Source organism: Copadichromis virginalis, linkage group LG2 (assembly GCF_057382275.1).
Source record: "Copadichromis virginalis isolate Kocher_CV1m ecotype Utaka linkage group LG2, C_Virginalis_male_GT1.1, whole genome shotgun sequence".
Classification (NCBI taxonomy): domain Eukaryota; kingdom Metazoa; phylum Chordata; class Actinopteri; order Cichliformes; family Cichlidae; genus Copadichromis; species Copadichromis virginalis.
The window spans coordinates 11,538,659-11,565,657 of NC_140619.1; the positions used below are offsets into that span (position 1 = coordinate 11,538,659).

Here is a 26,999-nt window from a genome sequence, read left to right on the forward strand (position 1 = left end):
AACATCCCGACGGCTGCCTCATCCTGAACGCTCGCTATCTGTTTTCCTGCTGATGGTTCAGTGACCAGAGATCTGCAGGTCTGAGCCACAGTGTATGCATCATACAGTCCAATAACATGTTATCACTCTGGCTGTGTTTGTATGGCAGAGCAGGTGATGCACACAGAATTAAATACACACATTAAGGGGCTTTTTTAAAACTTATTTACAAGATATTTTTTGAAAATACTTGAATACTTTATGTAAATCTGCAGTTATCGATTCTTTTCTTCTTCTTTTTTGATTACGCGAAAAGCAGCACTCACAAAATTTAATTAGATCATTTTATATCAGGCCATAAAATTACCTTTTCTTAATCTTTAATTTTAATCTCGATTGATGAATTTTGTGATTACACACAGCTTTAAGATGATCTATTCTGCTTCTTCTTACTTCCTGTCATATATCTGATGTTTCACTGGCGGAGGCTCATATTGTGAGGTCAGTGTATGTACAGTAAGGCTTGTGAGCCAAAAGCTCAGGCTGCTCTAAACATTCAGCTCATCACAGTTTTTTACACTCTTACATATGTGTGATGTCATCAGAGGCACAGAAGCCCCACCCACACACTGTTCAAACTTCATGTTCATGAGAGGCAGCCAATGGGGAATGGGGGAGGAGCTAACACAGCTTGTTTCAGCTAAGGCCCAGTATTGAGACGTTGGGAGTGTCCAAATTCATAGGCTGCATCCTCCTGAGGACCCGGCCTTCGCGGTCTACGTGGGCCAGGTCCTCCGAAGGCCGGAAGTGAGCGGCTGTGAAATTGGACGGTCTAGCCTTCAGATTTGCGTCAGGAGCTGTCTCGGTGGAGTTTAATAAACTCAGCCATCTGCTCCTTGCTATCTAAAATTTAACAGGACAGTGGCGTAAATTCTCGATCATCTCACACTTCTGTTTAATCAGTTTGACATTTATTCAGCTGTAATCTTAGCCAAACTGATTTACTCACGAACAAATTAAACGGCAAAAAAAAAAAAGCCAGACAATAACATTTTAAAGTTATGTAGGTGACTTATATATCATGTTTAACCTGAGTAGCGAAAGACCGCGGGTGGTCTGAAAACAATGTGTTGGGAGTCCAGCTGTAGTGAGCCTCGACCTTCCGGTTAGCTATCGAGCTGGTGGGTAACAAACGTCAATGAAAACCTCTGAGTATTTTTGCAAATATGCGATGTCTTGATAAACCAAGCAGATATTTGAGGTTTACACAGCTACATTTTCGCCTGAAAATATGTTAAAAGTTTATTTTGTGACCCAGAAAGAGTAATAAGAGTAATAGTAAAACTAAGTAGCTGCCGCCTGGAATTGGCTGGGCCATGGTATGAATTCTGGGATATGGTGGACCGCGAAGGATACACCCGACCCATCCTTCAAATCTGGGGAAAAGGAGGACGCATTTGTCGGCCGCATTTGTCGGAGGCTACGAATTTGGACAGCCTTTGTTGCGTCGCTGTGTCGTAATTGGCCGACAAATGCGGCCTCGGGAGGATGCAGCCCATGAATTTGGACACGGCCTTTGACTACTAATTGTGTGACATTAGGCTGTCTGCCACTTTGGACATGTGACAGTGAGGTCAAGTGGGTAAAATGATAAAAATTATGTATCCCTTGACTGGTTGGTGAGTTTTTGTTGCCAGTTAGGTGAAACTGGTCCTGAATATCTGCAAACCACTTGTTGTAGTTGAAAAGTGTCTATGCAACCTGCAAAAACCTTCCTTGGCATTGATTTGGTCACTAGGAGACCGCAGTAGTCGCCTCTAGAACTCATACAATTATAAAAAGCACCCGTGTAACATGCTGTAATGACATATATAACTGAAGAATAAAATGTGGAGCAGGAAAATGTAGAGCATATTAAGAATACCACGTGACCGTGATTGTTTTTCAGGTCGGAGGTCGTGTTTCCCCCCCAGTATTCATATCGGAGTAAATTTGATTTTAATGCTCTTTAGCTCCTTAATATTCAAGCGTTTTGGGTTTTTTCTTGTATGCTTGTAGCTTTAGTGGCTGTTTATTTAAAAAAAAGGGAAATCATATTTTCATATATTTTCATATATTCTTTTAACAATTTCAGTATTAGTACCAAATTTTCACCACAGGTTCAAAAACACTGTCCACGGTACAATAGCAGTACTTTATAAGCCACCGTACATTTTATGCATGTAGCCGTCATCATTATAAAGATAATATGAAAAATTCCTGCAGGGTTCAAACTGTTAAAATCACTTCTTAAAGCTACGATCATATCTCAGGACCAGAAAACCAGATCAATACGTTTGATAAAGACATTTCCAGGGACTAATGAAGAAACGTGGACAGGCCACTTTCTTCAGCTGACAGCCGCTGCATCGCTTTTTATTCCATTTTATTTTTTTCTTTATAGTCATAAAACACCTGCAGTGCGACATTAAAGTGATATTATAATAAGAAGCAGGAGCAGCAGAGGGAAGAGGAAGACAGGAAGCTGCAGAGTGAAAGCTGATTTGTGGAGGATGCCTCGCAGCGGTGATCCCTCCTCCTCCTCCTGCAGCTCGTCAGGGTTTGATGTGGCAGAGCGAGGTGAGCGGCAGCGTTCGACCTCTCAGAGCAGAGAGAGAAAGAGAGGGAGACAAGCTCATTTCAGGGCCGACTAATTTCTCCATTATAGGTGTGCAATTATCCCAGTGTGACTGCAAACACAGATAGGAGGGCATCACAGAGGTAGGAGGAAGGGATGAGCAAGGGATGACGAGGGGGGACGGGTGGAGGGGAGATATGAGTGAAGGTAGAAGAGGTCTTCAGAAGTTTCTCATCTCTTAATTGCGAGGAGAGTTTAGCAGATGAATTTGCCTGGGGGCCGGAAATGCTCTGACTGTCTGACTTTAAGCGTGGAAACCTTTCTGCATCGCTACACCGAGGCCGTCCCCACGTTGATCATGTGCTTCCAGTTAAGATTAACTTTTATATTATTCCAAAGGGAAATTACTGTTAGCAGAAAGATAATGTACACAATGGAAACATGCACACATGACAGGTATCCAAGGAAAGATAACACGCAGGAGGTAAAGAAGCCAGACAACAGAGAAAAGAATAATTAATAGGAATTAAGTTAAAAAGAGGCTCAGCGTGAACTCAGAAAATCATTTAAAAGACAAACTGATTGCATGTGGACATGATGACAGTGTTCACTTTACCAGCCCTGGTCTCAGAGCCTTTCTGTTGTTCCGTGATGGCTCCTTTTACACCGTGTCTCCTGTATCTGCTCACGTTTCCTGCTCTGCTGTTGTCTCATCAATCTGCTGTAAAGAGATTACAATTAGCTAATCAAACTAATCAAATGCAAATGTTTTGATATGTCACAGTATTTTACACATTACTTATTTATTTTATCCACTGATTCAACCAATTTGAACACATGAACAAATATGATATTGCAGTATATAAATTCACTCTTTCCTGTTGAAGAGATGTAAAAGGTCACTACTGGAGGTTCTTGGATGAACTGATGACATTGTTGGTTTCTGGGTACAGACCAATATTTAATGCTGATGTAAATGTTACAGATGCACATTAATCGCCATTTAATATGGAAAAAGTTTGAGTTCTATGCGTCCTCTGTCAAATATTGGTCTTATCATATCCTCTTTTGTTGACTTATTCTGTTCCTTTTAATTTTGCATGAAGCATTTTAATATTAACTGCTGTTACACAGTTTTTGTCTATTTTTTGTATTTGTCTATTTCTGATTTGCTTCACAAAAACTGTTCTGTGTACTGTCTTCAAATGTTGCTGTTATATTTCATGAATAAACAATGAGAAGGGAATGTAACACAGTAGATTAACCACTAAATATAATCTTCTTCATGGCATACTGAGTACACAGACATGCATATCTTTGAATAGCACAACTGTAAATCGGAATATTACACAACATATACTTTAACAAAGAGTTCATGTTTTTCTTACAAACTAACATTATTTACACAGAGTGCATGTTAAGAGTAATTGAATTAGTAAATAAAATATATGACTAATATAATGATATCGATATAATAGTAATATTCTCCTTATATACAGTTACTTTTAGTTTAGGTTTAGCTTTGCTTTGTACATGGATTGATTCTACAGATGGAGTCACTGGCAGAATGAGAGGTCTTCTTCACATAGAGGCAGTTCTCAGCTACGATCTAGAAATGAAATAAACTTGTGTATTTAACTGGGCTTGTCCGTTGTTATTTATATATTAGATCCTGTTGTTTAATAGCAAAGTTAAATAGATTTATTTAACATTATTATGCCAATTACCCTCGCTGTTGACAATATTGAGAAGTACAATATTTTAAAGTGTTAATTTGCTGTTTTAAGTGAGTACTTTAACTACCACTGAAATCCTGTTGATGGCTACTCATGAGTTTAACACTGCTTCAATAACAACTGCGGGTTCACGAATGATCCAGATTTAATTCAGTGAAATTTAGGTTGACAGTACAATGTTGTACTGAGAGGATTTTGATCATAATAATGTTACCATGTAAGATGGTTAGCCAGCTAACGATAAGTTAGCTACATTACACAAAACTGATGATGAGTTTAGAATGGTCAGTCCCCAGACTTTGGATGACTTAGCCGAGTTTACTCCTTCAAGATAGCATTTTTCCATACGAAGAGGCAAAACTCATCTTTGTTATGACCGCTTCACATTAGCGGTATGCTCTGTGCTGAATGCTAGGTTGAGCTAATGGCAGAAAATTCAGGTTGAGGTGACCATTAGCAGGGAAAGTTAGCATCAGCTAGCATTAGCCAGCTCAGGGTGGGATTTGCAGTGTTGCCAAACTTAGCGACGTTGTCACTATATTTAGCGAGTTTTCAGACCCCCTTAGCGACTTTCTTTCTAAAAAGCGACTAGCAACAAATCTGCTGACTTTTGCTGGCATTATTGGAGACTTATGACGACTTTTTGACGTGAAAGCACGTATCGCTCTTACTCTCAACAAGCAGCGCTCACATGCAGCGGATAGTCCTCACGCAGCAGTCACCCCTAGCTGCTGTCAGAGCAGGAGATGTCCCCCCCCCCCCTCCACACGTCCAAACTGCAAATGAATCACACATGAGTTGCGCCGCTCGCACCTTGACTGTAACGCAGTGCAGAAGCAGTGGTAAATGTACATCTTTCTTTGTCTAAAATAAATCAGTGCACTAAAATACATAATTCCAATCATTGAAAACTTAGAAATTGGATGTCCTTGCAGAGCCTTAACTCCATCTTGTACTTCCGATATGGACTGAAGATACCTGGTGACGCTTGCTATGAACACCAGCTGCCCAGTGGCGGCTGGCCCATAGGGGGCGCTCGGGCTCCGCCCCCCCAAATGTGGAGGAGTAAAAATATATATTTTTAAAAAATTCATCAATGATAGTTTTACTATGTGTGTGCCCATATACAGCCAGGCGTATTTTAACATTTTCACCAGCTGACTCATTAAAGTTCAACCAACAAACGGTGTTTTTCTTCTTCTGGGGCGCTCGTCAAAGCGCCCTTGATATGCAGCGAAATAGCCTATCATTAAATGGTTGCCAGGGGAAAATAATAAATATTTGACCTATCAGCGTCGCTGAATTAAATGGTTTGGGGGCGCTTAAAATTGCGCCCCTGCAGAAAACGCGCGAAGATTTGCTGTTCTAGAATTTTACCTCAGTCAGTAGCCTAAGTGAGCTATAAGGTCAGAGAGAGACGATGGCAGCGGTATTGTTAACGGTTGAGGCACAGCCTCCCCCAAATTCGGTTAGATCGCTTCTAACCTACCCTTTTGCCAGAAGGACAATGGCAGAAAAACTGCAAGTTAAAGAGTTGGGACCTGACAAGCCCGAAATTCAACTAACCCAGGCAACGAAGGAGAAGTCAAAAGCATACAACAGGACTTTTTGTCGGAGTTGGTTCCAGCGCAAGTCGTGGCTGACAGGCTGTGGAACAGCTAATGCACTTTTTTGTTTCCCGTGCATACTGTTCAAAAGTGACAAGTGTGATTTGACGTGGACACAATCTGGACAAACCGACTTAAAGCACCTCTCCGAACGAATCAAGAAACATGAAAGCTCACGAGTTCATATGGACAACAGTGTAAAGCTAGCTGTGCTAGGGAAAACTAGCATAGCGGCGCAGCTAGATGATGGACATCGGATTGCTTTAAGAAGGCACAACGAAGAGGTAGATAAAAACCGTCATATTTTATCTAAAATCATCGATTGTATTAAGTTTTGTGGTGCTTTTGAGCTAGCAATGCGGGGACATGATGAAAGTGATTCCTCAGACAATCCAGGGATTTTTAGAGGTTTAGTCGACTTGATGGCATCAATTGATCACGACTTGAGGCAACACCTTGAAAATGCTACTGTATTTAAAGGCACCTCGAAAACAGTCCAGAACGAGATCCTGGATTGCATGTTGGCAGTTCTGAGAGAAAGGATCGTGGAAGAAGTAAAGGCAGCGAAGTTTTTAGCCATTCAAGCTGATGAAACCACTGACATTTCTACACACTGTCAGTTAGTCATGGTGCTAAGATACATTGACCAACGAAACCGTATTCAAGAGCGTTTTTTTGAATTCATCAAGCTACCCAATGCTTGTGCAGATGCAATAGCCAGTGCCTTATCGGAGAGGCTGCGCTTCATCCTCCCCCAGGGACAAGAGAGAAAGTTGATCGCCCAGGCCTACGATGGGGCCGCTGTAATGAGGGGTACCACTGGAGGAGTGCAGCGTAAGATACAGGACATTTATGCTAACGCTCACTACGTACATTGTTATGCCCATCAGTTAAACCTGGTAATGCAACAAGCAACCTCCCACATCCCTCAAATCAGTCACTTTTTTTCCGACATAGCAGGATTCGCTTCTTTTTTTACTAAATCGAGCAAGAGGACTGCAGTGCTTGACGAGGTGGTGGCGCACCGACTTCCAAGTGCATCGGCAACCCGTTGGAACTTCAACAGTCGTGCTGTGAATACAGTGTATGAACATAAAGACGATCTGGTGAGGTGTTTTCAGACCATCCGTAACAGTGAAGGATTTGATGCCCCTACAAAGAGAGATGCCGGTGGTTTCGTGAGAATGCTGGAAGACGAAGCTTTCTGTTTTTTCCTGGCCTTGTTTCACAAGATAATGCCACATGTAGACATGCTGTATAACCACCTACAGAAGAGAAACATCGATTCTGTCACCATCGCAGGGATCACCCAGACATTCATCAGCCGCATGCAGGCTATCAGGTAGGCATAAAAGCATAAATATGTAACCTAGAATAAATGTTAATTATCTATGCATAGATTCTATCAAATTCTCTGCATATATTCTGTGTTCTGTGACTTAAATGTTTAATGGAATTCAGATAATTTTGATTTATATCAGCCTTTGAAGTAATTTTATGAAAAATATTTGATTAAGTATATTTGATGAAGTATATTCCCAGTAATGATTTGATGTAGCCTATACCATAGGCTATTTCCTGAAATTATGGCCAGGGCCTTTATTTACTTGCACTGGTTTTCCCCCAGCCATTAAACCAGGTCCGGTTATTAATTAAATCCGGTAATTCCCGGTAATTAGAACACAACCTTTGTTTGGTTTGTGTTTGGTTAATATATCCCTATTCAGTTTTCAGAAGCCATTAATGAAACTTATGTATTGGATCAGGGAGGCACTTCCTAATCTGGTTGTGGATGAGGAGTACAGGGGACCTGTTCAAGACCCACCCACAAAGAGACGGAGAACATTGGGGGAAGACAGGCAACACCATTTGGCACTGGAGGTAAGCACTAGCTGCTTGGTCTGATTTAAATCGGATCATCAGATAAAATCTAATGACGATGCTGTCAGATGTCATTTGATATAGTGGTCATGACTGTTTTGTTTTGTTATGGACAGTTTTTTTTTTCAGAATAATGATTAACATGAGACATGTGCCAAAGTCTTACCACTGAATCTAACTCTTACCAATTATATATTATTGGATAGGTGTGCGACACCATTATGAGCCATGCCAAGGAGAGGTTTTCTTTCACCAAGCACCTTGTCAGCGCCACTCTGTTGCAAGGAGACTTGTTCCAACAACACAGCAAAAATTTTCCAGATGCAGCACTACAAACCACAGTGGAAGCCTATCCCTCATTGGACAAAGCCAGACTTAAAACAGAACTGTCCCTGATCTACGACAACGAGGAGTTTCAGAGTTGTAGTGGTGCGCTGGCGCTCTATCAGGTTCTGATGGAAAACAACCTTCAAGACACATTCACCGAAACTGTAAGTCTTCTTAACATCCTCATCACCACACCAATGACAACATCAGAATCGGAGAGGTGTTTCTCTACTTTAAAGAGGATAAAAACTTTCCTGAGAAACAATATGGCTCAGGATCGGCTCAACGCTCTGGCTATGCTGTCCATAGAGAAAAAACTCACACAAGAACTTCCTGATTTCAACACCAGGGTCATCGAGAAATTTGCCACTCAGAAAGACAGACGAGCAAAGTTCTTGTACAAATAAGAACCCTTAACCATATTTACTCTCTTTCTCCATCCCTCTCTCTTTCTCTCTTTAGCCCACCCCCCCAATCAGTTTACAGTTGTTGTTTTCAATAGTTATTTTTCATTCATTCAAAAAAAAAAAAAAAAAATCTGTTCATGTTCATTTTTACAAATCTATACAAATGGCCAGAATATGGTTGTTCATTTTTACAAATCTATACAAATGGCCAGAATATGGTTGTTCATTTTAAATTTAAATTAAAATTGTGTTGTTTGATGTACTCATTAAATGGGTCATTTTAGTCGATATCATAAAAATTGCCCCCCCTGAGATTTTTTTCAGGAGCCGCCACTGCAGCTGCCTGATAATGTTTTGCAGCTTTTTGGCACACCAGCTATTTGTCTCTTCTTTGTCCATTTCTATTGTTAATGTAGTTTGTTAACAACATTATTGCTAAAAATGTTTTTCTTTTACTGTTACTTTTTGTGGATCACTAGGCTTAAAACTACTTAAACACAGACACACACACAAAGTAACTCCGCCGGAGTGCCTATTTCGGATAAAGGAGGAGGGTTGGAATTGGGACATTAAAAAAAAAAATTTAATTTGTAGTTCTAAATATATTATAAATGCATTTAGGGTGTTTTTCTTACTGACTTTATGTCTCTTCGATAATGTTATTCCTCTCTCCTACAGCGTTGATTACAATTACGTAAGCATGACCAATTATGCAAATTAGACCATGATGTCATTTAGCGACTTCTAGGGACTTTTAGGACAGCCAATACCAATTTTCCTTACTGAGGAGTTGGCAACGCTGGGGATTTGTCCTGAAAACTAAACAGTTCCACCATAAATCAGATGCCGTGCAGATTATAACTCAACTGATGGTTAAATTCTATTTAACGAGATGGCCTTCATTAGATAATACAATTTTTTCTTTTTTTGTGGCTAATGTTAGGTAACCTGCAAACAAAAACAAATTTCTTAATATGCAGTGTACGAGCTAGCTAGTTAACCTTAGCTTGCTTGCTCACTAAACTTATCTAACCTATCTTTGTCCTTATATATGTAAGCTTTGCTAGGAGCCAGTTGTTTAAAGACGTTAGTGATTATTGGATTCCGTTTCTAAGCTAATGTTAGGTAATGTTGCTAACTGTACCAAGACACTTGGAGCATAAACATCATGTCCTTTAGATTTTAATGGAAAGTTTAAGCCATATACAGTCACTGTAAAAAGAAAGTACACCTACTTACATTCTTTATACACCATGCCAGTAGAAATCATTCCAGAATTAAGTGAGTTAGAAAAGTTACGTTACAGTGATACTAAAAAGCACTTAATATGTATATGCCTACTAGCATACATTTTAATCAAATTAAAGTTTTAACTTTGAGAGTAGAAGGAATAAAAAATACTGACCAATCCAGGAGAGGGCGCTCACTTCTAAAAACTACTGCAAAGAGAAAGCTAATGAACCTGTTAGTTTGATGCTTTAATATATTTAGATTTGAATAAACAACTCTTGAATGATTGCTGATGGTACTGCACTGTTCGGACTGATATAAATTCAAGGTTGTCATTATTTCTTTATTTTTATTTCATAACATTAATGTTGAAATGGTAATGTGATTACACAGGGTCACCTCTGCTGTGTGTCAATAATCTTAACCGATGTAAATATTCATATTACCGTCTCAGTACTGATGAGGACCTGGTGTACACTGTTTAGCATTTTAACCGATATGGTCAAAGTTTTCTTTTTTTGTTTTATACTTCTTACATGCACATCCATTTTGGTAATCAATTCTTCTTTTTTTGATCAATTTTCTTACATTTTTTAAAGTGTACAATTAAACCTAACACATAAGAGCATCAGATTCATCTAGCAAGGGGAAAGCAAAATGGATTGTGTACATTTTTTATGATTCATTACTTTGAAGGCTCCTGAAATTTTCGTAGCCTGAGTGAGTCCCCATAAACCCCATCGTCTCTACTATAAATCACACTTAAAATCCTTTGATTTTCTCAAAAATCAACAGTGCAACTTATGATCCGGTGCACCTTATGTATGAATTCTGGTTGTGCTTACTGACCTCGAACCGATTTTATGAGGTGCACAGCGCTCAAAAATCTGTCAAAAAATGTTGAAGTATGACTTTGGTAAGCTACGAAGCTGCACCGCTTCATGGATTGTCGGAGCATTACGGCTACCGTAGTCAGGAGCCTTGCGGAGTAATTTGGGTCCAAAACTCCATCTGCTTCAGGTCCCAAATTCAAACAAACACTGCAGCATCACTGAGAGTCAAAAACTGTCTAAATCCTTTCATCTTTAATAAAATGATCAGCGTTGCTGCTTTACCAGGTGTAACAATGAAGTTTAACATCCAGGCATCCATGAAAAGAGAATTTATTAAATTTAATGGAGTTAGAAGTTAGCAGGAAGTTAGCTCGCTAGTTTCCACCTAAACATGATATATCATGTTCTGACTGAGAGATTTCTGAAAAAAATGAAACGTACAGCTCTGCTATCACTTCCAACATAAATGAAGACAGAAAACTAAACAGCAGTGACGTTTGTAGGATTACTGAAGTTGGGCTACCTTGTATATAATGATGTGCTACGTGATCGCTAGTGACACAGCTATGTCAGCATAGCATGAACAGTGAAGCTGGAGGATGAATGGTAACTTTTTTCCACTCGATAAAAGTTAACGTGAGGGTTCCCGATGGTCAGGGACAAATGCAATCGCATGGCAGGATGCTGTAAACTGACCAAACTTCAGTCAGGAGAACAACTGAGATAATCCATCCACAATACGAGGTTAGTCATTAATATACTGCAACAACATGGGAATAGAGCAGCTGCGAGAGAATTCAACATTAATGAATCAATGGTACGGAAATGGAAGTAGTGAGAAGAATGAGTTGAGTAAAGTTTGACTTATTTAACTGTTTTGTTTCACTTAATGCACCTTATGGTCGAAAAAAACGGTAGTGTTGCTCACTGTTGAGTTGCCCTTTGGATGGATTCAAAGGTCTGCACACAGGCATCAACTACATAGTTCATCGACAGTGCGGTTCATGTTTAACATGAACATCCACCACTGGATGACAGGAAATAACGAGAAGCAGGTCCATTTTGGTGAATCTAGAATATGATACTTTTTTTTTTTTCACTACATATGATAATGTGTGTCACTTGATGGTTGAAATGTATCAAAGGACCCTTGAACGAGTCAATAAAACCAAACTTTTAATAATCAAAACATGCAGATATTGCAGTCCAAGATGTCTCTTTATGTATGAAAAGTGTGAAAATCACTGATAGAAAATCTGCTGTAATAATGTCACTAAGTGCTGCTGTTCATTTTGTGTCTACAAAGCAGCAGCTGACTTGCAGATCTGCAGTCTGTACAGTGTCAGCGCTGGCCTGCTGTTGAGTCTTTTTTTCTAACATCTGTGGCAATAAACTGTGCTGTAATAATTGGTGAACAGTGCAGCAGCTTCCTTCTATCTCTCTTTAATATGCGTCGTTATTTAATGCTTCGGTTATTTAAATGGATTCAGTCAACTTTTAACACCCGGAGTTCGTTGTCTGTGCACAAATCTGCAATGTGTTACAGCAGAGTATTCCATGAGTGTCTGTGTGTGTGTCTTGATGTGGTCCATTTATATGAGTCTGTTCTGTGGTGGTTTGATGAAGCTGCTTCCTGACACTTTGCTGCAGGGCTTCTTTATAACTGCATGCAGATTTGCGAGATTTCACAGAGGTGAAGACAGTTTAATGTGTTATTGTGCTGAGATGAACAGTTTCAGAGGAAGTATAGTTGAGCACATTTTGAGTTTTAATGTACGAAAATGTAAGTGCTCTTTTTATCATGTGATTTTCCGGCAAGGCGTTTCCTTCCTCAGAATGCAGCTCGTTGGGTGTTTCTTGTTTAACACTATAAAACAACGAGCTTAGAGGCTATTTAAAATATATTAAAGTAGGCTTGCAAAAACTTTATAAAGGCTAAAGGGGTTGGATTGCAGAGGGACATCTAACAGTTATGATCAATTATGTCATTATGAAAGACCTGGCTGAATGGAAGCATGCATATTGAAAACAATAGTGGGCCCGTGATAGAGCCTTGAGGAACACCATAGTTAAAATGGGAATGCTATCAAATCTGAGCTTGGCTGTTAAAAATATATTATTGGAGACTTGTTAGATCTTTATTTGTTCTTTAGTGTCTCTAAAGCCTGACTAAAAAATTTAAAAGTATTATTGCTATTTATAAAAGAAACTGAGCTGAAATTAAATAAAGCAACATGATTCCAAACTGCTTTTTTAAAAGAAACTTTGTAAAATTAACACAAGGTAAAGAACAGTTAATAACATATGGCCTCTTAGTACAATTAACTTCAAAGAAGCAATATTACTGGTCAGATAAATATATTAAAAAATGCTCCAAAAGTCTCCAACAACACAACTCAGTCCAGAGATCCAGTTCAGAGACTCCCCATACAGCTGTTACGAAGGGAGAAATTAGAAAAACACGTTGAAAACAAAGTTCAGGCACTGGTGTAATTGTGTGCGGGGCATTTTCTTTCTTTACTTAAAATGTAAAAAAAAAAACCCAAACAAAATAAAACAGAATTAGAAAATTCCAAAACACATAAAAGAGGAAATGCAAATCAGCCTATACAGCCTGTCCTACTGATAGTGATGTGCGATACCACTGATTTTCTTTCCGATCTGATACCAAGTAATATTCAGGGTGGTATCGACGATACTGATCCAATACCAATACTTTGTACAAAAACTTATTTTATTTATTGTATCTCAAATTATAGCATCATAATGAGTACAGGACATCAGATTACTTGTTCTTATCACTTAATAATGCAGAATTCATCATATAGAAATAAAAAAACCTGAAGTTGTGCACTATTTGAACACCTTGCCTGCCTGCAGCACTAAAGGACTCCGTGAGAGAGGTCTGTCTCGCCCTAGCAGCACCTGTCCGTGTCCTCCTCTTCAGTTCGCCTCAACATACGCTCGTCATATTCTGTGATATGATTTACTCTGAGGTGTTTGACAAGGTTAGTGATGTTGCCACAATCATACATGCCAACCCTCCCGATTTTTCCAGGAGAATACTGAATTTCAGTGCCCCTCCCGAAAATCTCCCGGAGCCACCATTCTGCCGAATTTCTCCCGATTTTCCACCCGGACAACAAAATTGAAAAACCATATCGCAGAATTCATAGCGCGGCCCAGCCAATTCCAGTTTCCAACAATGGCGCCAGCGACTTAGTTTTAATATTACTCTTATTTCTCTTTCTGGGTCGCAAAAAAACTTTTAACATATTTTCAGGTGAGAATGTAGCTGTGTAAACTTCAAATATCTGAGCTGACCGACACATGGTCTTCAAACCCCCACGGTCTTTCTTGGGTTAAACATGATATATAAGTCACTTTGATAACTTAAAAATGTTATTGTTTGGCTTTCTCAGTGTTTTATTTGTTCGTGAGCAAATCGGTTTGGCTGAGATTAAAGTTATTAGATTAGATTAAATTAAATGTAACTTTATTAATCCCTCGGAAGGGTTCCTCCGGGGTTTTCACACAGCTGAATAAACGTCAAACAGAAAACGATTAAACAGAAGTGTGAGACCGTCGAGCGTTTACGCCAGAGCCCGGTTATATTTTAGATAGCAAGGAGCAGACGGCAGTTTCACTCCACCGAGGGAGCTCGTGCTGTACTACCCGGCTTTCTTTAGACCGCGAAGGCCGGGTCCTCAGGTGGAAGCAGCCTCTGAATTTGGACATTTATGCAGCCGTATTTCGCACATGACTATGAAAGGCGGAAGAGGAAGTAGTTCCTTTTAATGTAGACAATCTGAATGTTATAGTTTCTTTCCACTGTGTTCCTGTTAATGATAAACTACAAATTTACCCTAAATTACTAAAATATCGATATTTTAATGTGAGAATCGATTCTAGATCATAAATGATTGGTATCGGAGGAATTGATATTTCAAGATCGATCCGCACATCACTACCTACTGATCCTGCACTCTGAGGAGTCTGGAGGCCATGTAAGGTGTTAGGAGTTGGAGCCACACCATGTAGTGATTTAAAAGTAATCAGCGAACGCTTAAATTGGATTCTGTTGCGAACGGGAAGCCAGTGTAATTCTTGGAGTGATATGTTTGAGTGTTTGCGAATCGTCTCACGAGTTGCAGTAATCTAATCTGGAGGAAATGACTGTGTGGATAAGGTGTTCACTTATATTATTTAGAAGAATTGGACTGGCCTGGGGAATATTTCTAATCTGTACAATGCAGGACTGGACTTAGACTTCTGGAGTGCCGGCTGACATTGAGATATCGATGACAATAATGCCTGGTTTTGTAGCAGATTGCTTTGGGTTTGGTTATTAGTCGCCCGTGGTGGGGAATGACACTGTTAGAAATATGATTAGGCCAAATAACAAGTTAAACTGCGAGAACTAAGAGCGCTAATCAAAGAAGCCGTATGTGGGAAGAATTACAGCTGAACAGCGTTTTAGGACTCACGCCCATGCAGCAGAGGCTCGGCCCAGTAAAAATAGTCGATACTTCATCTCTTAACAAGCAGATGAAACATGCTGTAAGCATCAATGTTGACAAATCTAGTCTCAGATTTTTCTCCCACAGCACAGTGTAAAGTTTAAATCAATTCCTGCGTTTTCAAAGAAAAGAAAACGTTAAAGAGCCGTAGCGCCACGGCTGCGTTTGAAGTACCACAGGACTTTAAAAGAAGAGTAACCTCTACTCTCTGGTTTTACTCACTTGTGGATTTACAAGATTCGCAGTCGAGATCCTGTTAAAACGCTTTCTGTCTCTTCGCTCTTCTGTTTCCTCTCCTACTCCTCCAATTAGAGAACTCTCCCAGGATCTGCAACATTTGTCTCCATTAGTAATCTAGGTTATGAGGAGAGAACTGTGCATTGTGGGTAAAGCCCAGATGAGAACTTCTTGGAAGCCTCATACAGAGATCCAATTACGAGCAGTGAGCGGTACAGTGTGAGGGAGGGATGCCGGAGAGAGAATCCCCTCGCCACTCTCAAGCAGCTCGTACTGCTGATTTCAGCAAACGCTATAAATCACACGGTCTGAGCATCGATTAGCTCGGCCCTCCATTACTCTGACTGCGAGTCAGCCAGCAGGGTGGGGTTACATAATCAGCTAAGAGGAAACGCAGAGCTCTTCAGCTCGCATGAAGACACTCTGAGCTCCTCTGCCTGCCTTTAAAGAGAGAGAAGAGAATATTAGTAAAGCCCACAGAGGAGCAAACAGAAATTTCAACATTTTCACCTGTTTGTTAAGAAGATTTAACATTTAATTTTATTGTAGCTGTGCTTTCAACTTGTGCTGTTTTGACTAAATTGATAATTAACACAAAAATCATCAAGAAAGATGGTCACGTTTTTTTGTTGAGAAGCTGCTTTTCACTAATAAGCAGAGAAAGCACATGGAAACGGTGGGGAGGAAGAACTCCCATCTAACAGGAAGAGGGGCAGATACCTGCAGTTTCTTTTAATGTCTACTAAGGCTGGCTCCAAAAAGTCAGTCCCATAGATTCCCATGTTAAAAGACTTTCCATTTTTGCATTGATTTATGTCCATACATACAAAATGAATTTTTCTACTTTTAAAGGCAAAAATGTTCATCTTTTGACGGTTGGGGGGTTGGTGGTTAAGTCATAAATATCATAGATTTCTTTTCATTTTTAAATACTTTATTTTATACCTCTGGGTAACACTGTAGGCCTACTTTGATCTTTACTGTGCAGTTTAATTAAATTCAATTTTATTTATACACTGCTAAATCACAACTGTTGCCTCAAAGCGCGACTAGTGAAACTCACTTCTGTGAGTGCAAATGAAGTTTAGCTGCACATTTAATCCCAGAGATGTGGTCACAGACAAAAAGAAGAAGTGCAGTTTTCACATGCATCTTATTTTTTCTGCACAATAAGGAAAAGCTGCTGCAGCAGTGAAAGAAATATGGCAGCACCACTCTTTGGGATTAAGCTGTAAGAAGTAAATGTGTAAAATTGCAGAACCGGTTCTAGTAGCTTGTTGCCCAGATAGGATGTTTTCTGGGAATGAAAGAATTGTCCTATTTCTTTTTCTACTGTAGTTCAAATGTTACTAATTACAGGGTGGGCCATTTATATGGATACACCGTAATAAAATGGGAATGGTTGGTGATATTAAAGTCCTGTTTGTGGCACATTAGTATATGTGAGGGGGCAAACTCCTCAAGATGGGTGGTGACCACGGTGGCCATTTAGAAGTCGGCCATCTTGGATACAACTTTTGTTTTTTCAATAGGAAGAGGGCCATGTGACACATCAAACTTATTGGTAATGTCACAAGAAAAACAATGGTGTGCTTGGTTTCAACGTAACTTTATTCTTTCATGAGTTATTTACAAGTTTCTCTTTGTTCACAGCGATTGACATGTCGAAGAGGTTAACACGTACTTTGTTGTAGTATGAGTGTAGCAAAAGATAAAAAGCCATCCAGTGGGCTGGATTGGAGTCTCTGGCAGGCTGATTCTGGTCGTATGTTTGGCCCCCCTGTTATAAATACTAATTTGAGCTACAGCTGCTCATCTGCTGGGTCAGACCACACGGGCCAGCCTTCGCTGCCCATCTGCATCAGCGACCCTTGGCTGTCTACGAACCTGTCGCTGGTTCACCCCTGTTCCTTGGACACTTTTGATAGATACTGACCCCCACAGACCGCAGACACCCCACAGAGCAGCAGTTTTGGACATGCTCGAAGCCAAGCGTCACCGTGTTGGCAAGGACTTCAAACACGTACAGTATTAGTTTTAAGGATGTTTTGTGTTCTTCTGTGTCTGAGACCTTTAAGTGGATAAACTCTGCCTTTACAAATGGCTTAGGGTTAGTGTGAAGCTCTAATGCTGCAGGTTTGTTCCTCCAGCAGCTGCTTCAAGCTGACAGGGAGGACACAGTCACTTTCCAACAGTTTGTCCCTTACTGTACTCACCTGCTGATTATGGTAAGTGTGTGTGTGTGTGTGTGGACCCCCTCCCTGTCCTGACAGACCGTCGTGTCTCTCCACCAGCTGACAGGTTCAGCTTCAAAGACGAACTGCGAACAAGGACGAAGAGTCGCCCGCTTTTAATCCTCCTGCGTGTTATCGCTGCTCGCAGATCTGTGGCGACGGCGTCACGGCGAGCTGCAGTCATGCGTGGACGATCCTTTCTGAAGCATACAGAACGTCAGCATGCCAGGCTGAAGGATTATTGGGTCACTGTCATTGTTTGTCAAATATTTGTTCCTGCTGTGTTGGACATGAGATAACATCCATGGAAAACAGAGAAAACAAAGCTGTAAAAACACGATTTCAGCACAAAAAACTTAAAAATGTATATGAATATATATTTTAACATTTTAATTCACTGTATTTTATTTAACTTTGTGGCTAGCATTCTATTCAGATTATGTTCTAGTTTGTTTTTTACTTCTTATTCAGCATGTTATGACATTTTTTTAGCATTTATTTTTAATTAATTTTTAATTAAATTTTTTATTTTATTCACATTTTTATTCAGAATCTGAACTACAGATGAACAAAAAGTTTTAAATCATGTGACCAAAAATAAACTTCAAACAGAGAATCTTGCAGCAGCTCCCACACCAATCACAGGCAGCCGTTACACCTGCTGTGACTGGCTGCAAAAGATTTGCACATCATGTTGGTGGAGCTCCTGTGCCTAAAATGACCATATTAGGAGATCCCCTCATTCAGATATAAAGATCCAAGAGCAGAAAAAACTGTCAACCTGAGTGTTTAGAGCAGTGTGCAGGAAAACATTACTGTACATACTATGACCTCATTATTAGTAGCTGTAGTCATCTTTAATATGAACATCCACATGGGACAGGAGATAAAGGCAAGATTTAGGAAAAGCAGAATATGGATATATACCTCTTGAATTGCCTCCATCAATTCAGCTGATCGAGCCTTGATGGAGGCAAAGCTTCAGTTTCAGTGTGTTGATGCTGAGTTTGAGCAGCTGAGGGGAAAAGCAGCAGCTCTCCAGCAGCTCCTCATCTTTATGTCTGAGTGTGAAATGTCTGTAAGGTTACGAGCCCTCTGAGGGGGAACCGGGCTGTATCAATCTGCAGGAACAGGGCCGCTGCTGCTGAGTGACGGGACTGGTGGCGTGAACCCGCTGACAGGTCAATTATTCCCCCGGCTGAATTACAGTGTATAATATCTAACCCAGCAGAGGGAGCAGAAATGGAAACACCCTGCAGGTAAAATACGCCGCTTCCTATATACGGACCTGCTAGCTCTCCAGCCCCTCCCGCATCTTATCTCAAAATGGCAAAATCAAAGTTCAGTGGTAGGCATGCCCGCCGACACCGTGTTCAGACCTGTGAGCAGCAGCTGTCAGACTCTCATAAGTCAGTGTTGTTGTTTTTCTTCTTTTATTTTAGATGATTGGAGACACAGCAGTGCACGGTACCACCAGAGATGATGAAGGCTGCAGGCGAAGTGGGTCAAAGGTCAGTCAAACGGAGCAAAAATAAAGAAAACATGTTTTGAAGGAAACAAGCTGGCTGTGCTGTGCCACAGGCAGGAAAAGGGAGAAAAAATGGCAGCAAATGATGGCAATGTGAAAAAAGTCACCGATATGGTACCGCGTGGGAAATTATCTGCAGACAGACTGAAGCCGCACCCGGGACATTTTTCTGTCTACGCAAACATCTACATGCTGCATGAGAATTTTTGATCTGTAGGAAATCAGTGAACGTTTAAGTTTAACAGGCGTGACTGCACCGTGGTGAGAAAAGTATTTACTCTTTACTAAAGTAAAAGTCATAATCCAGTGTTGGGGGAAAACTCTGTAAAAGACCCAGGAGAAATAAAGACACAATGAGACAAAGTTACTTTCTTTATCAAACGTGTACACGGGTGAGCTGCCAGGAACAACTCACACCATGCACAGTGGCTTGGTAATTTTTATAGGCACAGAGCACAGAGACAGTGAGAACAGGATAACAAATAATAAACAGATAAAATAAAACAACTCCATATATGGTGCTAGTCTCGTCAGCAGAGAGCTAGGGAAGATAAAACAATCTAAAACAATATGTCCCAGAAACAAGATGTGTTTGCTGGGAAAGTCTAAAAAGATAATTCTAAACTAATCTAACCATAGGCAGAGGGCAGACAAAAGGCATCTTTGTACATTTAAAAGAAGGTAAAGAAACATAGAATCATTTTTCCTGTAACATTCCCTCCTGTTTTAACTTATTTTAAATGTATACAACAATTGTCTGTGAAGGTTATTTATTAAGTATCTTAAGCAATTTTTTAATTTTCAAAATGTCAGCATAGCAGAAATGGAAGTCATCTGGTCTAAAGAATAAAACAAAAGAAAATAATAAAAAGAAAAACATAGTAAATGAAAATCATAGTAAATGAAATAACAAGTGGAATAAACAAGAAAAAATAATAAAACTAAAACTACAAAAAATAAAAGATAAAAACCTTATATTTTAAAACGAAAACTACAAAAAATAAAAGGATGAAAACTAAAATGAAAACTTTGTATTTAAAAATGATGAAAACCTAATATGTAAAATGAGAACTTCAAAAAATACAAGGATGAAAACCTTATATTTAAAATGATGCAAACCTTAAATTGAAAACTTTATATGAAAAATGATGAAAACTTCATATTTAAAATGAAAACTTCAAAAAATAAAAGGATGAAAACCTGCATAACCTACTAATGTTTTAATCAGTGCGTGATCACTTGACAAGTCATTTTTAAACACCACGTCATTCATTAGCAGTTATTACAAGTTCTCCTCTAACAGAATTGCAACGGGATGCTGTTCTTCTTCAGGCACGGCAACATAAGCAGTCATTGTAGTTGTTATCATCTTTGAAATCATTACTCTTAGGCATGGCAACACACACAACACTAATATGAGCAGTGCTATCATGATGAGACCTAGAAGGAAAAATGACTTTGCTACAGCAGCCAGCCATGAACCGCTGAACAGCCAGTCCAGCCAGCCTTGTGCTGTAGCTGCTCCAGGTGTGTGGTCAGTGACATATTTTTGCAGAGCGGTCAAATTCTGCAAAGCTTCATAAATGTCTCCTCCAGCTTTGTATCCATCAGGGATAAAAGTGCAACATGTCTCCCCGATCAGCTTGCAAACTCCTCCTTGTGATGCTGTTAGCAGGTCTAGTGTCAGTCTGTTCTGCAGCACCATCGTTCTGATGGCCTGCTGTTCTCCTGCTAAGGCCGTTCCCAGGGCCTTAGTTAAGTTGATGTGTCGTAGCAGAGCATATCGGTTGATTTCCACGTGATCCCGCACCTCGGCAACTCCAATGCCGGGGATCAAGCTCTGTAAGAATTTCACTCCTCCTCAGATGCGAAACTCTGGTTCCTTTACTGCTTGGTGCCGTCCGTGCACATCCTGTCTGGTAATGAGTCTTTGTTTGTAGTATCATTCGGTAGCTGTAGTTGGAGCGACAGTTGAGGCTCATCAGTGTCGCGTTACTGGCACAGATTTCGTTGAGTGAACAGTCCATACACTTCCTCTCGTTCCTCGGTGGGCAGAAAGTGTATTTGCATAGCAGTCAGTTTTATTATTCAAGTAAGCTGTAGTGTTCATAAACTGCCACCAGAAATTAGTGGCATAGCCATGGGGAAACTTGGTGTACTTTCCTTTGTCATACAGTGTCTGCCTTTTCTTCATATAGCGTGACTTATTGTCCCTCACGGAAGCAAAGGTGAGGAGCCCGGCCATGGTCAGGGCCGCTGCAGTTGATAAGAGCCACCACCTCATGACGACGGAACACACCCTCCTGTCGCGAGTAGACCCCCCGGCCAGGAAAGCTGACCCCTCCACCGGGCCAGATCACAACAAGTGGGCAAGCCTGCCGTCAGCTGTGTTTAGATGGCTTCACTGACTCGCCTGCAGTGACTCTGATGGACCCAGGATGGTCGTTCCGCAATTTTGCAAGCGGTCGGTGTAGTGAGGAGGACTTGGTATGGCCCCTCCCACCTGGGTGTGCTCCAGTTTTTCCTTTGGAGCACCTTGATCAGAACCCAGTCACCGGGCTTTAGTCTGCAAGACACTTGATAGACATCATTACATTCTTCGTCATTTACAATCATCTCTTTATTTTCCTACAACTTAGACATACATTTTGCTACTGAAATTGTATCTGCCTTTTTCACTGGGTAGATTTCTGGCCACTTTGAGAATACATCTATAACCACTAGGGTGTATTTTTACCCTTGGCATTCATTTAGCTCAATAAGGTCCATATGGATTGTGTGGTCTCAGGTTTCCCTGAGCATTATATTTTTGACACGTCATGCACGTTCTGACAAATTGTTTTGCTGAGGTTTCAAAATTTACAGTGTAGAATTTACAGTGTAGAAATGAGAGTTGACAATACTGGTCAGTCCCCCCGTTGACAAATGCGTACAGCCATGAGTCACTAATGCCGCCATTTTGTGGAGGAATTTTTTGGCAACACTGGCTTGCCATAACACATCATTAAGTCGTTTGTCAGAACTGCACCGTGTTTTAGCCATTTTGCCTGCTCTGCTGTGCTTGCTGCTTTTGTGCATTTTTCAACACATCCAGTGGAATCTGATGTGTGTTCACTGCCATCAATGTGATGTTTGTCTTTTGTGCCGCCTATTTTGCTGCTCTGTCAGCAAAATTGTTGCCTGTAGTAATGAAAGAGTCAGTAGGCGTTGTAAGAGTTTGGCATGGTGAACCGGTTTTCCAGTTGGTGTAATCATTCCTCTGTTATGCCAAATTTTTTGCAAAATGATGCACAGCAGGGAAAACATACTGGCTGTCTGTATGTATGTTTATTAGTTTGTCTTTGTGTATTTAGCTTTCGCGTATCACAGCTATCAGCTCAGCGCTCTGTGCAGGACATGAAGAAGAAAGTGGTTTTGCTTCTATTATTTTACTATCTGTGGTTACTGCGTAACCTACACAATTTCGGCCTGTGCTGTAAGGTCAAATGCTGTTCTCCTAGCTTCCACACTTGCTGATCATAAGGTGGATCTGGGCCTGGAGTTTGTTTAAATCTCAGAATGTTGTGATACTCGGTCGGTTTCTGGCACTCAGGTGTAATACCAGAAAAGAATGGCATGACTGCTATCTTAAGTTTTGTCAGAGCGTCTCTACCTAGCAAATTTACTGGACACGACGGGTCATATATGCATTTAATAAAGCACCTGCGGCCACTTGCTGTGTGTACTAGTTCTAAAAGGGCAGTTAATTGTTGTGCAGTTGTGTGGCCTGAAGCTGACTTTACAACTAATTTGTCCTCTACTCCTACAATCTCGTGGGAAGTGACCTTCCTCTCCACGGTTCTAGCAGGCGTTGTCTCTATGTTATCTGCTGTTTCTGCGTGGCTGTCTGCAGCCTTGGTGTTTATGACTTTGCTCGCCTCTCTGTTCCTGATAGCCACCTGCGGATTAGTGTTTTAGTCTATTGTCAACAGTCAGCCTTATTTTGAAGTTACAGAAAGCTTCTTCTTTTTTGTTTGTCTTGGTTTGGGAGAATAGATGCAACACTACATTTTCACTTAAGGCAGTTTTGAATAATTTCTAGTTTTTCAAACAATTCATGGATCTCACACATTTCAAACTTTCAAGTTAGGGTTGTTTCCCATTTATACATATATATATATATATATATATATGTATATATATATTTAACTTTGCATAGCTCACAGCTCTAAACCTAGGCATTTTTCAATCATATGCCTAATCACTATGTGTCACTGTGACTCTCAAGTATTGTCACAAGTTCGTTTAAATTCGTTTCCAAAACCAACAAAATAATCAAACAAAAACAAAAAACATAAAACGTGTCAGGACACAAAAGAAAAAGAAAAATGCTGCCACCCGAACAAGGCAGAAGTCTGCATATGTTGGCTTGTAATAGCATGCAGCTTGTAACATGGTAGACTAATGTGCCTGTGTTAATTCAGCTCCATATTATTGTGTGAAGTTGCACTGGGTTGGGAGTGGTTTTGTGTGTGTCACATTTTTGGTGAGCCAATGGCTGGAATGGGGTTGGACTAATTAGAGGCAGGTGTACTTGATTGCACTGATACACTGGTCTACTTATAGCCCACACTACAAACACTGCTGTGTTGTTTTGTCTCTCTGTGCAGTCCAGGGCCTATTATATGCCACAGCCTAAAGGCAGCAGAGTTCCAGAGGCTTGAGTGACCACTGACTATATGCTTGCAGGGTGGTGGGTCTCCAAGGACGACTTCTAACCCTGTTAAAGGCAACATGTGGAGTGTAACTTGGCTGTGTGGCATAGCTGGCTCTGGCCTTGGGACTGTGTGTTTTTATACAATTCTTAAGTGGGACACTGGACTGTTTTATCTTTTATCTCTTGATATATTTTTTGTCAATAAATTATCTTTTAGAATTTTATTGACTGACATCTTTTTGCCCATGACTGAAACGGTTGGTCAGACCTAGAGTCTTTCTTTGGGTGTGTTACAGCAGCTTCTGCTCTAAAAGAAACAAATAAATAAAAAGAAAAGAAAATGTGGAACATGCTCATCAGCTTAGCAGTGTCTACATATTTAATTCAGCTTCTCAATCCTGTAGTTGTAGCTGTTGTCTACAGGGTTTTGCTTATTGGTTGTTATTATAGGTGTGCTCTATATCTCAGCAATGTGTCATTCTAGGATGATAGGTTTCAAGCTGGTCAAGTGCCTCTATGCACTTCATTAGTTTAGTTATTCTCCGTATTGTCTTCATCTCACATGTCATTACACTGAGTTTCAGCAAACCTTAAGCTTGATGCAGACTACTGCTTAACAATTATCCACCTCACATCATAACCGATTAAGGTGCCTCTTCATATTAATATTATGTCATTGTTAATATTATCCTCTTTGTCTTATATAACAGCAATAGCATATTATAATATTTTATCAGTGTGTACCATTATACTACTACTGAGCCAATTTGTTAGTTAGGATCATCTTATTCAGCAAACAGATAATTTAGAATTCATCCAATCTGCGGTCACATTTGTTCTCTCTGTTGCATGGCGGACCAGGCAGTTCTATTATAATGTATTATTTATATTTTATTTTGTATCCATCAAGGGCTTCAGATGACCTGCAGAATCATCCTTTTCCCAGGGTGGAGACAGTTACCTTTTCACACACTGTCCTTGGCTGAACAATGACACAGCCTTAATATACCTTATTTATTTTATTAAAATATTTTCGTGTGAATTATTTGCTTTATATTCATTTTATACATGCTGGGCATGGTCATCATGCCAACTGTGTTTCATTGATAATATCACTTTACAGGTTGTTATCCTTGCTATTATTAATTTCAAATACTCTAAAGATAATTTCTACTGTAATTTTCCCTTTGTTCATCTTTATTTCGTACTTTTTATATTTATATCTACTCAGTGGGGTCTGTTTTCAACCCTTTTTTAAACTACTACAAAACTACTGTGATCTCTAGTTTTCACTTAATAAGGGATTATTATGTTCTTCCTGATATGGGTGCTGCTGCAGATGCGGCTGCAGGAGTGAGTGATGGTTTACTAAAAGGATTGTGGGAACTGCACAGTGTCTCGTCTTCTGGTTTTACTAAACTGGCAGTTGAGTTCTGTTCTTCTGACTGTTTATATTTTGTTTTCTTAAATCTCTCTCTGTTTTTGTCCGGCGTCTGGACTTTTCTTTTCTCACCACTGCTCGTCAGCAGGAGTGAGTTTTAATTTCACTTGCTTGATTACCCATCTTATTTATGTATTTACTTATTTTTGTTTATTAAGTAATATATACACAATACAGCTGCTATCACCTTCGCTGGTATTAGAGACGAGAGTGGTTGCTCACACGCCCTTCTACTTTCGGACTATTTCCAAAAGCGGTGTGAACTTTACGAGACGGAACTCGACCGTTCTCTCAACTCACCAGCACGTCAGTGAATAGCAGTAAAAGAAAAACACAGTAGGAGCAGCTCAGTCTCTTATTGGACCGTGAAAATTCAGCTTGCTCCGTTAGTTACAACAATACACACACATACATTCACATTCACACCTATTCGCGCGATCGGAACCCTTATAATAAGGGGAGCTGCCAGTCTTTCTGTAGACGAGCTACCAATAACTTTTGTATTCCAGCGGGTGTTATATCACCCTTGACCCAGCTGGGGGAGCTACCCAGAGCTCCAAACCTAACCCACAAGAGTGGGGAGCTTCCAGTCGACGAGCTCCAAGCTACCAGCCGACGAGCTACTTTAAACCCACAGAAGTGGGGAGCTTCCAGTCGCGACGAGCTACTTTCGCTATTTTAAATTCCCTGAATTTAAAATACGCTTTTACGCAAGATTGTGTCAGTGTGTCTGTATCTACCTGGTCAGTGTCGCCGGGTCTGGTCCACCTCGATCGGGCCCCACCACCGTGGGTCGCTTTCTAAGACGTTGGCCAAGACCCGAATTTAACGCTCTTGGTCTTTTTCCACACACCTGGTGTGTGGGCTGTCGACAGGCGAACAACGTGGACTGGTCACGGAGATGGGACACGATGGAGGTGATCCGGCTGTCGAAGGACCAAGAAATGTTGGGGGAAAACTCTGTAAAAGACCCAGGAGAAATAAAGACACAATGAGACAAAGTTACTTTCTTTATCAAACGTGTACACGGGTGAGCTGCCAGGAACAACTCACACCATGCACAGTGGCTTGGTAATTTTTATAGGCACAGAGCACAGAGACAGTGAGAACAGGATAACAAATAATAAACAGATAAAATAAAACAACTCCATATATGGTGCTAGTCTCGTCAGCAGAGAGCTAGGGAAGATAAAACAATCTAAAACAATATGTCCCAGAAACAAGATGTGTTTGCTGGGAAAGTCTAAAAAGATAATTCTAAACTAATCTAACCATAGGCAGAGGGCAGACAAAAGGCATCTTTGTACATTTAAAAGAAGGTAAAGAAACATAGAATCATTTTTCCTGTAACATCCTGCTTAGCAGTCCAAATAAAAATATGCTTAAAGCAGGGGCAATTCTAGGATCAGAGCTTTGGGGGTGCTGAGCACCCAGAGAGCTGCCCAGCCAGGCAACATAAACTTTACTCGTTACGATGAGACTTCTTCCCCATCTCTGTCAGTCCCTGCATCCTTAAATGTCTCCAGTTGTCCTGAGTTCTCTCTGACTGTCTCCTTGGTGCATTTAAACCCCTGTTCCTCCCTGTCCTCGTCATCTGTTGTCTTCGTCTCCGTTATCACTCATCATAATTTTACCATCTCTGTGCAAGTCTGCAAATTTCTTTATTAATTCATAAGATTCTTAAATTCATCAAGTCTCATCAAGTGCCTGGGTCCTCGTCACAAAA

At 40.3% G+C, this 26,999-nt stretch overlaps 1 protein-coding gene and 2 long non-coding RNA genes across 4 annotated transcripts; 1 reads left to right on the plus strand and 2 right to left on the minus strand.

Moving 5' to 3' along the window:
* Positions 1-2,375: 2,375 nt before the first annotated feature.
* Positions 2,376-5,060, minus strand: LOC146717045 (uncharacterized). Its single transcript, XR_014915829.1, has 3 exons — positions 5,004-5,060; positions 3,213-3,317; positions 2,376-2,619 (listed from the first exon to the last, which is right to left on the minus strand). It is a non-coding gene; the product is annotated as an uncharacterized LOC146717045 (long non-coding RNA).
* Positions 5,061-5,349: 289 nt separating this feature from the next.
* LOC146717046 (zinc finger MYM-type protein 1-like) lies at positions 5,350-8,885 on the plus strand. 2 transcript variants are annotated; one of them, XM_085471371.1, is made up of 3 exons: positions 5,350-7,281; positions 7,706-7,820; positions 8,027-8,885. In XM_085471371.1, exons 1-3 carry the CDS (start codon positions 5,753-5,755, stop codon positions 8,552-8,554), a joined length of 2,172 nt encoding a protein of 723 aa, XP_085327497.1. In that variant the 5' UTR covers positions 5,350-5,752; the 3' UTR covers positions 8,555-8,885. The 2 variants fall into 2 exon arrangements, 1 of the variants encoding a protein (XP_085327497.1); XR_014922665.1 differs by having other exon boundaries at positions 5,350-7,820.
* A 10,921-nt stretch (positions 8,886-19,806) lies between these two features.
* On the minus strand, positions 19,807-26,620 carry LOC146717047 (uncharacterized). Its single transcript, XR_014922666.1, has 2 exons — positions 26,014-26,620; positions 19,807-21,712 (listed from the first exon to the last, which is right to left on the minus strand). It is a non-coding gene; the product is annotated as an uncharacterized LOC146717047 (long non-coding RNA).
* Positions 26,621-26,999: the final 379 nt, after the last annotated feature.

Bases quoted from the DNA above. Each gene is read 5' to 3' on its own strand.
- LOC146717046 (XM_085471371.1), top strand. From the start codon at position 5,753: ATGGCAGCGGTATTGTTAACGGTTGAGGCACAGCCTCCCCCAAATTCG. The intron at 7,282-7,705 runs GTAGGCATAAAA...GTATTGGATCAG, and splicing joins AGCCGCATGCAGGCTATCAG to GGAGGCACTTCCTAATCTGG. The intron at 7,821-8,026 runs GTAAGCACTAGC...ATTATTGGATAG, and splicing joins AACACCATTTGGCACTGGAG to GTGTGCGACACCATTATGAG.